The sequence below is a fragment of the Bradysia coprophila genome (genome assembly GCF_014529535.1).
Source record: "Bradysia coprophila strain Holo2 chromosome IV unlocalized genomic scaffold, BU_Bcop_v1 contig_144, whole genome shotgun sequence".
In the NCBI taxonomy this organism is placed as follows: Eukaryota; Metazoa; Arthropoda; class Insecta; order Diptera; family Sciaridae; genus Bradysia; species Bradysia coprophila.
In genome coordinates this window covers 2,412,612-2,429,717 of record NW_023503373.1, presented here as the reverse complement: position 1 = coordinate 2,429,717, position 17,106 = coordinate 2,412,612, and the positions used below count along the sequence as shown (strand labels likewise).

The window sequence follows — 17,106 nt, the reverse complement described above, 5'->3', positions numbered from 1 at the left end:
AATATTCAAAAGAAGACAGAAAGTTTAATCTTTTTAATTAAGCCTAAAACTAGAGGATGAAGTGCGGATAATAATAAGAGGTAAAAAGGAAAGCCGATGTGATTGAAAAAAATTTATTTCATTTGATGGAAAATGCTATAGCTAACTGCTAAATCAAACATTGCGTACTTGTACATTTTAATCGATGAAACTTTGTTTAGTCTAGAATTTACTTAAAGAAATGATTGTTGATAATTTTCGTTTGTGTGATTAAAAGAGAGCAAAAAGGAAAGCAAGAAAGAGATAATTAATGAAAATGCTGATTTTGAAAGAGAAAAGAAACTAAGGATTGAGATTATGATTACATTAAAAAGGTAGAATTCGATTTCGAAGTTTGGAAAACTGGAAGCGTAGGGTTGAATCTCTGAACGCAAGAACTTTGAGTGGAATCCCGGAAAGCTGGAAGTGTAGAGTTAAATCTCGAAACACGATAAGCGTAGAATTAAATTTCGGAACGCGAAGCCAGAATTGTAATAATAATTTTTAAATACGACATATAGGGTTGATATTTAACCAAGTGAGGAAACTTTATTTTGATAAATAACACTGGGAACAGTACGACCCGGCCGAAGGCCGGGAAACAGTGCTAGTTTGTAATATAAAATGGTAAAATGGAAAATTTTTAATATAAAATAAATTTACTTCTTTTCAGCATATTCTTTAGCGTAAGTCGTAAGAGGATACACATCTATAAAGTATATATATATATATAAATGTATGCATAATCCCAAACATTATATCATCACTATGGTATACATTATCTTATCTTATTTGCATTGGCAAAATATTCTCCGTGTAGTCATGTGGGAAATATTATTGTTTTAAATTGATTTTATTTTGGCGGAAGGAAAGTGTAATATCAAATATCTAAGACAAGAGCTTATAGAAGATGTTTCGTCGTTGCTAAAATTAATTACTCCCGCACAGTTAGAGGCAGTGAAATTTCAGCAGGAATTTGCTTGAGCTCTTCTTCAGCTGATCCACATAAACAATCAAAACTGTTTATACGTCTTTATACGGCTTTACCGTTCCTACGTGCGTGCATCAGCTTCAACCGTATAAACAGTTTTGTTTGTATGTGTGGATCAGCTGAAAATCAACTGAAGCAAATTCAGCAGTAATTTTACTGGCTCTGACTGTAAGTCTATTTTTAGAGTCGAAATATATTCGTAAATATTATCTGAACACACATTGAATCAAAGGCATTGATGTGTTTAAATTATAATTTGATGGATTTTGATACAATGTAAATTGGAAATGGTTCACAGCGCACGAACGACGGAACGGCTAAATTGCCGGGATCCTGAGTTCATTCGCTACACACTGTCAGTTTGCTTGACCAAAAGCCGTCGAGGTGAAATTTAATTATTTTCAGGTGACGGTTGTCAAAGCTTTGCTATTTATACGCAATTTATTCAATTGAAATATACTCGATATTCACTGGATATACGCTCGAGTATAAAGATGAACAAAATGAAAGAAATTCCCCTAAACATTTTAATGAAGTAGAACAGGATTTGTCCCCACAATTCATTACAAATTTGAGCAAAATCATAAATGCAGTAGGTGAATTTGTGAAAGGTTTCATGGAGAAAGCCAGCGCCGAGACGAAGATGTTTTATATTACATTATGCAATCATAAGCAAATGCAAATCGTAATTTATCTCATGAAATTAAATTTCGCAAATATTTCGTCTGTTAGATATCTGTTTTATAATTTGATGAAAAAAAAAATCCAAAAGAAAATAAATTAGAATTCAGATGGTACAAAAAATGTTGTTGAGAAAACTGTTCGAGCATAAATTTCAATACAATTTTAATCAAATATTAGAAAATCATTATCTGGAAAAGGGATAAGCTTATTAGATAAAGCATTAGAATGTTCAATGATTAAATCGGAATGTATTTGAATAAATAAATTAAATTCCTACTCAGTGAAATGTTTCTGGAAGCCAGCCGATTCGAAGAATTTGTAAAATGAGTACAGGAGTTCTGTTTTGTTTTGTAAAACAATTGATTAAAATCAAATCTCACAAATAGAATGGTGGCGTTGTGTACACCACCATAAACTCTCTATTTGCACCGCAGCAAACATATTTTTTGCTACATTAAACTTATTAGACAGATTATCATTTGTTTCATAATCCTAATACGACCACGACAGACGTACGTCCGCCGTGGTTACGAAAATTTTGTAACATGTTTTTATTGAAGAAGAACACCACAGAGTAAAGTAATTTAAGATGGACATTTCTTTTTGGAAAGACTGTTTGTTTGTGGAACAGGTGGTAAATTCACCTGAAACAAATAACTGGTAATCAACGTAAATATACCGGATAAATTATAAATTGCTGCTAAAAAAACTCAAAATATAGAATTAAATCGGTGACAGTAAGATCCGGGGCACAGTGTAAATTATTTGGTATAAAATCCCTTAACCCACCAAACCCTTTTTATTGAAAAAACGAGCCGTCAGAACAGTCGGAGCGTTTGCTGCGACTGAGCCCCGTACAAACCCGTACATCTATTGCGCACGTGACCCTACTTCGTCCGTCGCCCTACTCTTACCGTAAGCCTATTGCGCCCGTAAACGTCGTAAAATTCTTATGCAATGTGTACGTCTTAAAAATTGCGCATAGCGCAATTACGAAGCCCCGTACGACGTTCCTTTCAAAAGTAACACAAACTACACTTCCCACTGATCAGTGATTTTGGAATTATCATTTTCACCTATTTATATTGATTTTACAAAAATCCAAAATGGCGGCCGACGGCCATTTTGTTAGGAGGTGGAAAGTACAACGGCTGCTTTACATTCGTTAGTACCTTTCAAACAAAAAAAAATTCATGAAATTCGGTTAAATTTTACTCGAGATATTAACAAAAAACACCACCTTCACTGTACGGCCGAGTAGCCACATATAAGCTAACTCCAAGAGACCTAGCTCACGCTCCGGTAAACCGAATTTCATAAACTTTTTTTTCCCTGATTGGTACGGTCAATACCTATCTAATAAATCAAAATCCATCTAAATCCGTTCAAATATGACTAACCTACAAGCAAAAACGGCTTGCCGCCCTGTACCTAGTTCACACCAAGGGGTCTAACTCACGAGTCGGTCATCCAATTTCCATAAACTTTTTTATTGTGGATAGGTATTGTAAATACCTTTCATTTGATGTATCACTTACAAGTGTAGCCTTTAAATGGCCAGAGAAATCTTTGGAAAACGTTAAAGCACTTATGGGGCCCCAGCTCTGGAGGGTCGACCCAAAATCGCCCATCTTCGAACTTAGCCTCACTATTTCAACTACCTTTCAGGGAAAAAAAAAATTTTTGAAATCGGATTTGATTTACTCAAGATATCGACGTGACAGACGGACAGACGGACAGACGGACAGACAAAATTTTTATTGCGAATTCGTTATCTATGAACATAGGCAAACACTTTGCCCTTACCGTCTGCTTCGAATTCCATCAATTACACACGGCATCGTAATCCTATAAGCCCGTTCGTACTTCGTACGGGGCTAAAAAACCGTCACACTCTGCTATACGTAAATCAAACTAAGCCAGAAAAACGAACTCGTAACATGGAGAAAAGTATTAATTAAACATATTTTGTTACAGGTGAGCCTCCCAGAGACTTTAATAGCTACAAGAACGAATGTAGAGGTAAGAAATTTTTTTAAATAAATTCTTAACTTCAAATTATACGTTAGCGATGATGAGTTCGCCAAAGAACAAGCATAAAATTATTGCTATCAAGGATAATTACCGCATTTAGTTCGGTAAATTTAGCGTCTATGAGCAATCATGACAATACCTTGAATACTTCAAAGCGACAGTCGAACGAACTTTGTTTTACACGGTGCTGTATAACAATTTCCAAAGAAAGCATAATGAAAGCAACAAGACAAATTATTCCATCTTAAAATGCTGATCTTACCATGATGCCGAACATTATACCCTCAAAACATTGCTAATCAAAACTTTCTTAAGCCTAAATTACAAGATTTAAAATGAATTCTCAACAGCGCCATAAATTTTTTTTTCCGGCTTCAATTTATTTCGTTGTGTGATGTTCATGTACCCGAACCCATCTCTGGCGGAGGCAATTCATTTTGAAAACAAAACCAAAGTTAATTTCAAATTACATAATTTCGTTTACGGCATTACATCCACATACAGACAGAGGAGCCTTTAGCTTCCCCAAAAAGTTTTCATATCGACATAAACTCTTGATTGAACTTATCCCCAAACGGTTTCCATTTCATAATGTACCTAATTTGTTGGTGGAGAGATCGGCCTCCCGATGCTATAAACTAAATGTCCATCATCGTTATCACTTTTATTCTCACACTGTTCACATGGTATATCGTACATTTTTGCTAGTAATATAATGAAACACCCACCGTCGACCACCCGGTTTCTGTCGATTAACTTGTACTGGTTAAACCTTTTCCTTTCTACGTTATACTCGTTCGTATATCAACCAATCTTTATATATTTAGTGGTATAGATTACTTCGACGTCTACCCCTTTTTTTATCGAAAGTTTCTCTGTGTTGTACACCCCAGCGCATATTTTATGTAGCTGATGGGTTATCTAAACCAAAAAAATGTTTCTCATCAATACCATTTCCGGTGCTCTATATCGCCGTTTATGCGCAATTTATGTTGCCGAATGAAGTAAAATACACTACCGAAATGATTATGTCATTATTAATCCAGTGTTTGGATTATACCGAACAGATTGTGATTGAGTGCTTTTATGTATAATTATTGCAAACGAAAGTTTCCGTCATTCATTTCTAAAATGAGAAAATTTTCAGCTATATCATGGAGGGATATTTTATTCAAATTAATTTTTACAGGGAATGGTACACGTATAGTACGCATTATTATCTGTTATTGTAATTATTAGTAATAATTTATTACAGACTGTATAGTTTAGCGATCTGGGTGTTTAACTCGATATGTATTTTGATATGTATGCAACATTTGGGGTCAATGTTTGTCAAAGCTTTACCGAAAATGGTATACAACATAGGTGGTTAGATTCATGTTACTGAAACTGAATTTATTGGCTTTTTAATGGAAAATATAACATTTTACGTGTTACGGCATGTTTCATTTTCATTTACATTGCCTAATCACGTAAAGCATTTTACTTACGAGGTTCCAAGTTGTGTATTTGATAAGTGGGGTGTTACAGCCCGACCCGAAGGGGAAGCTGTATTCCCCACTTGTCAAATACACAACTTAGAACCTCAATTAAGAATTATTGGTGATTGTTGTTAAGTATAGTTTCCACTTAAAAAGAGCACTCCGTTTAGCCTCCATTTAGCCTCCGTTTACATGACAGTTGTAAAATTGAACAAAAGAACTGTCACGCAAACGGAGTGGAAATTGAATTTATTTCAATTTTTTACTCCGTTTACGTGACAGTTCCTTTGTTCTATTTTACAACTGTCATGTAAACGGAGGCTAAACGGAGTGCTCTTTTTAAGTGGAAACTATACTTTAGGATAGGTGTATTGTCGAATATAACTTATAGAACATCACTTTTCCGTCAACGGGAAAACACGGTTGGTTTGATTTTTCAGTTCTCGATATTAAATTATTCCCATAAAATGAGCGCGCGCACTGTTTGCTTTTTAAATTTATTTATAATTTGATATTAAATGTGTACCAAAAAATGAAATTACAAAATAATTTTTCGGTCCGGTGAGAATTGGCAAAATGATTTTTCACTCTTTGTGTGACTAGGGATCGTCGGCATTAATGTATATTTCGCTCATTGTCAACATTTTGGGACGATTTCCAACAAAAGTTTATTTAATTGTTTGCACTGCCTCCGAGTATCGTGTCTGATACTAAAATTGTCGAGGAAAAAAATATTACTTTCTGAAGCATCCAGCAAACTTCGTTTGTTATACCAATCGCATATTTCTATCATCACATACTGGAGGATGGGTATTTGTTAAAATTGAATTTGCGAGTGGAACTCAAATATAATTTACTTTAAATGCTAGACGAACATCGCAATCAATTTTTTTTTCATCTTTTTTTTTTTACCGAGCTCTTACAATTTTGTTAGTCAATCATTTCAAAGTCAGAAAGACGGCAAATAAATTTTCATGGGTAGAAAAGAGTATTGAGTTGCGATTATGTGCGAATAAAATATGGTTTGTAAAATATATACTGGCAATAAGTCCTTACACAAATTCAAAGACAAGAAAATCAATTTAAAGAATTGGCATATTTCATTCGCTCAATTGCTGAATACTGGCAGTCGAAATGTTCTTTTAAAGTTGTAAAGAAATGGAAAGTTTATACAAATAACTTTTTTCCTGTTGGTATAGAATTGAGAACACCTAAACATATTTATATAGGGGCGTATGTATAGAGATGTGGTAGATACGTTCGCAATCGGTTTGTAGAAATTGAACGAAAAAATATGTGACAATAGTAGAGATTTGAGGGGATGTACAAGTAACAATTTAATTCAATAAAGAAGCATATTGTTTTAAATCTCAAGAAAATGCCTTGGAGACATCCTGAAATTGAATTGGATTACGTTGCTCTTTTTTTATCATAAAAACGCTATTTTTGATTTTCCCAATCCCAATCCCATATAGATATGAGAATCGACTTCAACGAATTTTCTTAAAATTAAATGGCTTCGTTATCCTATTATCCCTACCAGAAGATGAACAAATCGAATCAGATAAACCCCAACAAACAATCTAATTACTGAAAACTTTTATCTATCTTCCACTTCCTGGACTAGCGTAACTCGATTAGGTTAACCCAATCTTGGAATATTTTTCCAATCACAATATAATTGGAACCATGTCTTTTAACACAATTATCCTTTTTGAAATCATCCTTGAATTTGTTAAGTTGATAGCATTTTTAAGTGTTTTTATTGTGTCGTGTTTCTTTTCGCAGCTACAGAAGAAAAAGCGATGTTGACATAAACACAAAACCACTTGTGTTTGCTACTTCAATTATTTCGGGTGTTAAGTATTTTTTCTTGTATGGTTTGCCCTCGAAGCTGACTTAAGATAACGTATAAAGTATATATAAACATTGGGAAAATATTGATTGATGAATCAAGCAGACAAGCAAGCAGAGGCGGAGAAGTGACTTGGATGATATATTATCTGATAGAGTGGAATCAAAGACGACAGATAAAATATCAAAAGCTTCGAATAGAAAAATAGATTTTGTCATATACGGACTGAGGAGTTAAGAAAACATGTCCTTTTTATGCTATACAGAGATCAAAATAATAGTAAGAACATGGCGATGTGTTAGTAGTTCAAGACCTATCGGTACGACAGCGATGACTGACGACCAGATACATCGGCATAGAGTTGACATCGTTTACGGAACTATCAACTAGATTCTATTTGCCTTATGAAAGCTTGTCTTGTGCACTAAAGTAGTATCTACTTAATAAAACTTTGATTTAGGGGTCTAAGCGACAAAATATGTACATCGATGAATTCAGGCTGATGTCGTTACTAAAAAAAACAATGTTTCAACTAATGAAGTACAAGGTTTCGCATCAACCGCTGCAAATACTTAGACCACAGAAAGTAGAATTATCGATTAGGTTACAAGCTTTAGAAATTAATAAGAACGACGGAGCACTCTTAAAACCAAAACAGAACAAAATGTACTCAGACAATTGAATAAATGAATAATAGCAATCCTAAAAGGTACAAACCCAATGTTGAATTATCTCGACACTTCCATTCTAATTAGCAGGTCAAATGCCCGGTCAAATTATGTTGATGGAAACTTCATTCAGTAAAAGTTTTGCCAAATAAAAAACGCCTTCGTCATTTAAGTGCAACCTTCTAGAAATCCTTTCATAAAGTTACTTACTCGATTCCTTTACAGACTTTGTTGTTGCGACCGAATAAACCAAGAGATTCTGAGTACAATTTTATTGTTATTTGGCAATGATAAATTATTGGCTTTGTTTGATGAACTAAATGGATACGAAAGCCAATACAGTGTTTGTTTCTTTTGTGGAATGATTTGTTTGAACTGTATCCTAAAAGTTACAGACCCATATCGGGAGCAAATGACACATCCAATAAGACATAATAAACAATATATATATTTGAGATATGGAGAACATGGACAACCAGTTGGTATATAGTGACAGCCAGCCATTACTTGTAACCAAACCACACACTGGGTTTTATTCTAAATTGAATATATTTGTCATTCTTAGCGTAAAGTCCATAACTTAATAAAACAAACTACTTAAATAAATATGATGAATGTTGGCTTGTTCATAATTTCGTATTTATACTGAAAATAACAATACAACCATGGGACTTGATGTTGTTGAAACGGTATTCAACTATACAATTCCACACAACAAATCCACTAAATAATGTTAACCTTTCGTATGTTTGTTTCTGGATTTCGCTGGATTTGGTATTTAAGTGGATTAGAGTATAGCAAAATATTTAGTTACTGGCTACAGAACGTCAATAGTAAACAAAATTTGCTGTTAAAACAATTCATTTGTTTTAACTTATATCCTTCTTTATTTGTAAGTCTAACGAAACTGACATCCAGATAAATATTTGCCAGCGAATTATGAAAGTTTCCATGAATAATTTCTTGTTTCATCTAAAATTTTAGCTAAATTATTCTAATCGTCTTGATTAAATGTACATAAATTATCATATTCAGCTTACAAAATGATAAAGTAGTGAGTGTCTGAAATGCTGAAAGGAATATTATTGAGAAATTATTCGTTTTAGATTTTTCACTAAGATAATGAAGAGTAACTGTGATAAATTATTTTATAAACACGTTTCTCTTAGCTACCGTGTCGTCGCGCTTATGAATTGGGTGATATTTGGATATTTGCGTGTTTCTTTTTAGTTCAACAACGTAATTTTTCTTTGAAGAACATGGAACGATGTGTACACTGTACACATAACACAAGCGCTGAACAGAAAGGAAATACAAAATGGAAAATGAAAATTAAATGTTTATCTAGCTTCTCGTTCAATCCCAACTTGTGTTCACATAATTCTTTAACCATCTACTTGATAATTTATGTAATTACTGGATTTTGATGGTTCATGCTCCCATCTAATATTTTCTTTCCCATTTCCCTTAAAAACATACACTCATACAACAAAAGCGTTTACGTCGGACAACAGAATCTCGGAGAATCTCTAAACCATCAATAACGATATTCAAATGAGATCAGACAAAAAGAATTTCGCTACCATAGCCCCCATTCAACCACCCACACATATATTTTCACTCGAGTAATCAAAATATTCCTTTTCGTATTCCTTTTTACCATGGGAAGATATACACACAGAACCGACACACACTTTTTTTGTTCAACACGTGAATAATATAAGATAAAATGCTCCCTTTTTGTTAGGCTCTACATTTTCCAATGAAATTTTAATAAGATCACCGAGAAAGATTTGCCCGACGAGAGAAAAAAAAATCCATGAGCAAGTTTAGAACGTGGCTGATATTTTCCGATTTTTTGTTCTTTCTTTCAAGTTAAATTTATTGACTTACAAATCAGAGCTTCAGTCTGAATATGATTTTTATTGAAGCCTCTTTTTTGGGTATATACAGTATACACATACTCACTGTACAGTTAGGGTGGTTCAAATTTGTATAAAAAATTGTTTAGTGGCTTGTTATCGGGTAATTATGGAATGGCTTGTTATCCCTGGTAATTATGGATTTATCGGTCAATTGTCTCAAAATGCAAGCCTCCCGAAATCGGCTCCAAATTGGCCTTTAATTTAGTTGTTTTTCTTTCTATGGTTTTCATTTTTATCCACAAGAGCCCAAAAATTGCAGAAAGCATTATGACTCCACATATCGATATTGTAAACTCTGCCTACGACGCCCCAAGGTAAACCTTAATTTTTCAATACAAATCGTAAAAATTACTTAAGTTTGCTTCAATTTTGTCAAGTTTGTTGTTACAATACGAAATATTATTTATTTTGAAATCCCCAACTTTTTCATGTCGATCTTCGCTATTACTTTTCACAATTGCCAGAGGGACCCGTTCCAGTCACACAAAGTGCTTTTGGACCACCCTACTGTACAGGATTCAGTTAGTAATTGGAATGACAATAAATGTTGTATGTTTTCATGATGACTTTACATGTTTTGTAACGCTCGATTGTTTCATTTATTACTGTTGTAGATTTGAAGCGAAACATAGACCGGAATTCAATTGAAATAGGTGGACCATAAACTAAATCTAACTCGTTTTTGTAATGGCTTGTGTTACATTTAATTTATATTTTGTCAAAAAACATGTTTAGTTTAATTCCCTTGATTGTTAAGTCAAGGGTCTTACGTCATTCTGGTAGTTCTGAACCGATTTGCGAAATTGTTATTTCCTTAATTGAAGAATCAAGTTCTTGAGATATGGTTCGCAGATGAGTTCATGACTTCATAGCTGGAAAATATTGCGAATGATTACGTCTTGGGTGGGTCAGGTCCCTTGACTATATAGTGATTTCTTATGAACATGGGCTCTTGCATTTTATGTTCACATCAGTAGTCAAAATGCATATGATAGTTAAAAAGACCAAATATTTTTCGATTCTTGCCCATTTTCCGTGGTATTATCTCACACACTGTGCCTTCAATTGTTTATTTTTACATTCGTTTTTAATTCATTGCAGTGTGTCTGGGCTTATACATTTTTTGGCCTTAACTCAGAAAATGAAGTTTTGAAATTAAAAAGAATGTTTCAACTTCATCAGTCAAGGGCCCTGACCCCACCGAATGTTAAAATGTACTAGGCAACAAAAAAATCAAAGCTTTCACGGAAACCGTACTATACAACAATTTTAATAGAAAGCATTCGCCGCTTTTGCCAAGAGTTATACTAAACTTCAACTATTTCAAGCATTTTAAAGAACTTCCTATTAGTCGATAATCACAAACATTCCGATTCGGAATCTGTAAGCAATTCAAATTTTTCCACTCAAACCATAACAATGTTCCAATATTAAGGCATTTGCTGGAAAAATGTCGAGTAAATCATAGCAAAGCCATACCAACATTCTTTCCATAAAACATTTCAGAGAAGAGAAGAAAAAACTTTCAATAAAAAAAGAATACCGAAAATATTGATCCTATTTGCTGAGCTTAATCGGTGAGCTGATTTGTTGCCATGCTAGGTATTCGAGTTTTCATCAACCACATAAATCGAATACAATTGAAAATAATATAAATTCTGTGCAATGTTTCTCTGGAGGATAATGAAAAGCAACAAAGTGAATGAAATATTATATGTAGAACGAAATGAGTATAAACAACTGCTTTCTTGCATACATTACGTTTCTAGAATAGCTACATTGAATATCGACATTATTAAGTAAATTGAATTTCATTGCATAGCAGAAAGCTTCTTTCAATTAATTATAGAATTTGTTGGCAATAATGTATAATACTTCCAAAACACACTGAATGCATGTGCTTTGTGCATTATGCCAACATTAGTATTATTTGTAGTCAACTCAATAGGGTCTCAAACGTTGTTTTATTACTTCACAGTTCTGTTTTCCTTCTTATTTTAAAAGTACCATGTCCTGAGCACTCTAAATGATATTGTGTTACATTGTGTAAGTGACAGCGTACCATTAACATACATTTTCATATAACAAGAACATACTTTGAAATACACACGTGAACTAATTGGCTCCGTTGGCACATTTTTGTTATTTGTTTTGTTCAAATTCTAGTTCAGTTCAATATTTTGATGATGTAGAATGCAATAATATTTGTCATAAAAACTTGTGATATTCGAACAAATATTGGCGCTTCTATTATTATTATATCCGTTACGTACAAACATATTTTTGCGACCATCGTAACATTGGATCGTTAAAACTAATGTTCCATGTCAAAAGATTACTGTTTGATTTGTTTGGATGAGTCGCATTCACCATTCACAAGGCGAACACAATAAAGATCGGTAATAACCTGTGTAATCGGATGTTTATTTTAATGTTTATGAATCGGATTGGGAATTTAATGAATCGACAATCAAATAAGCATTTTATCATTGTGTGGTGTATTCATTTCGACAATTCTAATTTTCTGTCCGGGCGTACCATATTTACGACATTTCACTGGGAATCATTTTTGCGAATATAATTGACATTGCGTCTTCATTAATTCCCGATAAAATATTGCTCATTTAATATCGCCAATGAAAATCTTTGCATCGCTCAGCAAATTCAATTATGCATGAATGAAGTGGGGACGCTTTTGTTTGTCGGTTGATTACGTTTATGGCAAAAGTTATTGTTTTTGACGAGTAAATTGATTGGGAAACTTATTAACTTAACTGTCGTACAATAATAATGAATGCGAGATTATAACAACAAACCAGTAACCGCTGTGTGGGGTCTTTCCGTTTCCATTTGAAACATCGAATGAAAACCATTTTCTTGCAATAATAGCGATCATAATGTTGTATTATACAAACTTTGCTGTTGACGGGTATCCACAGCATCCAGAGCTGTTCTTGTGACTAGGATTCAATTCTAAAATGTTGATGACAGGGTTTTCTACAAATCTACTAAAAAAATATTAATCTCCTGTCACTATTTACCCGAAGCAAAGTTCGGAAAAATCTGACTTCGAGGAGGCGTGGAAATCCTGGTCAATATCTCAACATCCAGGCTACATTTATAAGACCGTCATCATTCGAAAGTATCTAACTTCAGCTTTCCAAAAAGCCCTTACTTGATCACATCGACCTCGAATTGGCGGTGTGAGGTTTCCTCAAAGCTTAGTGGTTTTCCGGGTCATTTTTTGGGAAAATCCCTATATTGATGCCATTTTGTGTAGCTCAAAAAAAAAATTGGTCGATGAAATGTTGGTACTTGATCAGACTTTCAAGGAAAAAAATAATTTTAGAAAAATGTTGTCTTATTCAGTAGATATTTGAATTTGAATCTTTTCATGTTTTTTTCATTTTCCCTTTCGCAATATTGTTACATAGTTTTCCATGCCCAATCATACAGGAAAAGACAATCGAATTTCAGCCTATTTTCGGCTGAAATTTGATTAGCCCTTCCTGCAGGAGATAAAGAAAAAATTCTGACAGAAGGGACGAAACTTTTGTATAGACACATCATAGGGAAAATTATTCTGCATACCACCAGGATTAATTTCTAGATCTAGAATATTTCATTAATTGTTTCCAATGTTTATTCATCAGCTTCCTAAGTGTTAGAAAAATCTGCTGCATAGTGGATCTTTGTTCCTCATGTTATTACACTTTGAAATAGATATTGATTTATTGGGCACACAACATCCAATTTTCCTTCGTTAAAGTAGTGTCCTAGTTACGGCCCTGAGTTTTGGTAAAACAAATTTTCCATTTCGTTATGCTGTATGTATTTTGAGTGACTTCCTTAAATACACATAATTCAAACTGGACAACCAACTTCTACTGAATATTATGTTTGTCAGCCGCAATATAAACGTTATTTTATACGTCAATTTGGATGTAGCCTAAATGACGTTGACATTGTGTTTAGTCGCTGTTGAAGTTGAAGGCACGTTTATTTAGTGATATAGCTGTCATATACAATTGTACATGCAGAAACTTGTTGATGATGGTCCGACTTAATATATAGTATAATTGGTGGAATGGTGATTTATTATTGTTTAGAGTACATAGTCGATTGATAAACTCCGTGTACCGCTAATCTCTTAAAGTGTAGATTAAAGTATAGTCTCTGTCATGTCGGTTCACATTTAGGTAAATTTTTTCAATGTCGATCAACATTTTAAAGCTCCTTTATTCCGGCGAAATGATTATTTCTTCACTGCAGACCAATTAATTCGAAACTTTTGAACATATTGACTATAATAAAATTATATAAATTAAGTTGTTGAAAAACCATTGAGAAAATAGGAAAAGTTATTCACTGTGATTCCTTAATTGCAAGGGTTGGCAGTTGGCTTATTTTAACAGAATCAAAAGCTGACTGGTTAAAAAAAAGAAGAAGAATTAATGGTCTAATATAGCATTTGGATATATATACCATATCCGTACGTACAAATACTAATTAGTTCCAGCATTGAGAATAAAGTTACCACCGCATTTAATACTGGTACCCAGTGATAGAGATTCGAAAACATTTATTTTCATTTCAAAATACAACCTCTCGTTTCCACTGGCACACGAATGGAACGAATAAATTGCGATTAATATTGATTCGATCTCTTTGGAAAATTTATACGCCAGATGCTATTTACTGAACGGTAAATGCCGCCGTTTAACGACATAAACATTTAGTTTCGTTTGTAGGTCTAGTGATCTCTGTAGCTTTAAACCAGCATTTGTTCATTATCGCAGTCATAGTACACATGATAAAAATTGATTTAAAAAAAATGCAGTGATACGTATGTTATCTATGGGTAAATAGTCCGTACCACACTACCACATTTGAAGGAATGAACTGACAACTGGTACGCAAAATAAAGCTAAGATTAGCATTTCAATTCGGTTTTAAATTAAATTAAAGAGTATGGTCGACGTATTGCGAGACGGCTGTAAAATTTACAGTAGTCTTACCTGTAATACCATGTGAACGAATTGATTTATTATCAACTAATAATCTGTATAAAGCTATACTCCGAGTGTAGTGTATAGTATACTGAGTCAGTTAAGACTGCTAAATGTACAATAAATTCGCTTCAGTGTTTCTTCACCTGTATTGGGTTAATGATAGTAGTGTAGATTATGCACTTCTGTTCAAAATGTTTATTTTGACGATTTGAAAGTGAAGTACTGAGTCGAAGGCGTGGTACATAATCCAAATCGACAAAATAAACATTTTGAACAGAAGTGCATAATCGGCTTCGCCTCGGGTCGACTATCGACATCTAGTGCGATAAAATACCTTCATACGATTCTTGTTTCATAAAAAACCATTTTCTTTCACGACGGACATTTTGTTTTCACAATATTTGTATGGTTGCCGACAGCGATGCGATGTTCGAATTTCTATTGCCATTAAGGATAACCACAATTATATTAAGAATAATCACAAGCGTTTCATTCGAATGAAACGAGATGGCGACATAGTATTTGGTTTGTATCAAAACTGAATACTCGGAACCTCTTAATATGTACGAGTGTACGAGTTGAAGTAAAATAGCATGAACGGTTGTTATCGTTCATGAACAGGGATTCAACAAAACTATCAATTTTACTGCACAGATTTCTTTGAACATTGAACAAAGGCAATGTTACATTATCCCTTTTGATAAATGCGTTTCAATTTCCAATTGACCATTGACTTCGGTCCATTTCATTTGTAAACAATAAGCAGCTTACTAATAAACTACGAACCGTGAAATTATGCCATCGATCGTATACATTTATACCACTAATATGCTACATATGTACATGTACTCGGACTGGTATTATTGCATTTTCTCTGACAAAATGTTGGAAATTGTTCAATGTGAAACTGTAAACTTAAAAATTTTTGCAACTGATAAAAGTCGAGGCCAAAACAAAATGAAGTTCGTGTCTCCTAATACAAATAACAAATTGTTGAGAATTTTTCTCTCGTTGTGGCCACATATTGGTTTTCCTTCTTTATATTTTTTCTTGGTCTTTTTTTTATTGCTATATCTCTGAACTCATTTCGTTCCCTGATATACAGTTGTTGTAGAAATAAAGTACAAAAAATATGCTTTTTCTAGGATCTTTTGACTTTATCGTACATTGTTATTATTATTCCACATATATACGTATACTTATAGCTTGTACTACAGAAGAGTGTCTTAATATATTAAAGAGAATATTTTGAAATGAAAATCTGAACAAAATGTTTCAATCGAGACCGAGTGTAGTTCAACGTGGTACACATTGAAATGATAAGAAATGAAGCGAAAGATTTTTTTTTATTGACTTCGTAATATTTTGTGGAACTATGAATTCAGTTTCCTTTTCCGATATTTCGATTTGATTGAGAAGCTTAGTGGCAGCTCACTAAAATATTCCTTTTTGTCGTGAAATAGACAGTTGAATAACTGAGAGCTATTTCAGTTTTTCAATTGTTTTAAGAAATCATTGCTGCCGATGCTGTAAAAAGTGTAAAGGCAAATAGCAACAAAAGCAATATTTCTAAAATCTAAACTTGACAAAATGAACAATTTGACACTTATTTATCCCGTTCATGCTGTTTGACGTTGACATTCTTCCTTGGTGTATTTTACTCAGCTTGAATAGTCTATAAACATATTTTCTCCATGGAATGATGAAGAAGAAGAAAAAAATGGCATAAAGAGTTTCAGGAAGAGAAAAGGAGACAAATAAGTGACTTGCAGCTTTATTGATGTTTGTAACAGATTACAACATTGTATATGTTCTTTCTTCGTCTCCGTTCTGTATTCCATTTTCATTTTTATTCATAAAATATTCATGAGTAATCACTTACCTATCCATACACAAGACGAAGCGAAGGCTCGTTACATCGAAATGGAAAATGTGTTTGCATTATAAATTATAGAATGGAAAAGATTTACACCGCGAAATTTCACTGTACGAAACCCTTTTCAATATTTGAACAATTCATGATAAATATTTCGCCATTGTGTTATCTCATCAGACGTAACAGCCGACCGAAAAATGATAAGATGAATGGAAACGTGACAATAATGGGCGGCAGAAGTGAAGAGTTTAAGGATGATATTGGTTTTTGAGAGATAATTTTGTTTATGCTTTTCTTTGCCTTTATGTATCGCTGACGGTATAGGCCGTTATCCATTTTCAATTTTTGAAGTCCAGGTGTGTAGTTCTTGCCTTGACTATTCATTGTAACAATTTTGACTGTTACCTTCTTTTATTTTATCTGATTTGTGAATTATATTCTTTAATAATAAGCAGATGACTAGAATAATCATCATTATGTTTGCTCCGACTCAACTCTCCATCTCCAGAGCTGTGGAGCGCATACTAATAGCTCAAAAATCGAGTTCTTCTGCTCTTCTAGT

General features: G+C 33.5%; 1 protein-coding gene across 1 annotated transcript in view; it reads left to right on the top strand.

Moving 5' to 3' along the window:
* LOC119071187 (dipeptidase 1-like) overlaps positions 1–17,106 on the top strand; it is a 116,620-nt gene that overhangs the window by 33,986 nt on the left and 65,528 nt on the right. The window contains exon 2 of the mRNA XM_037175961.1: positions 3,671–3,715. Within this exon, the coding sequence (XP_037031856.1) occupies positions 3,671–3,715 (45 nt within the window). The remainder of the gene's footprint in view (positions 1–3,670; positions 3,716–17,106) is intronic.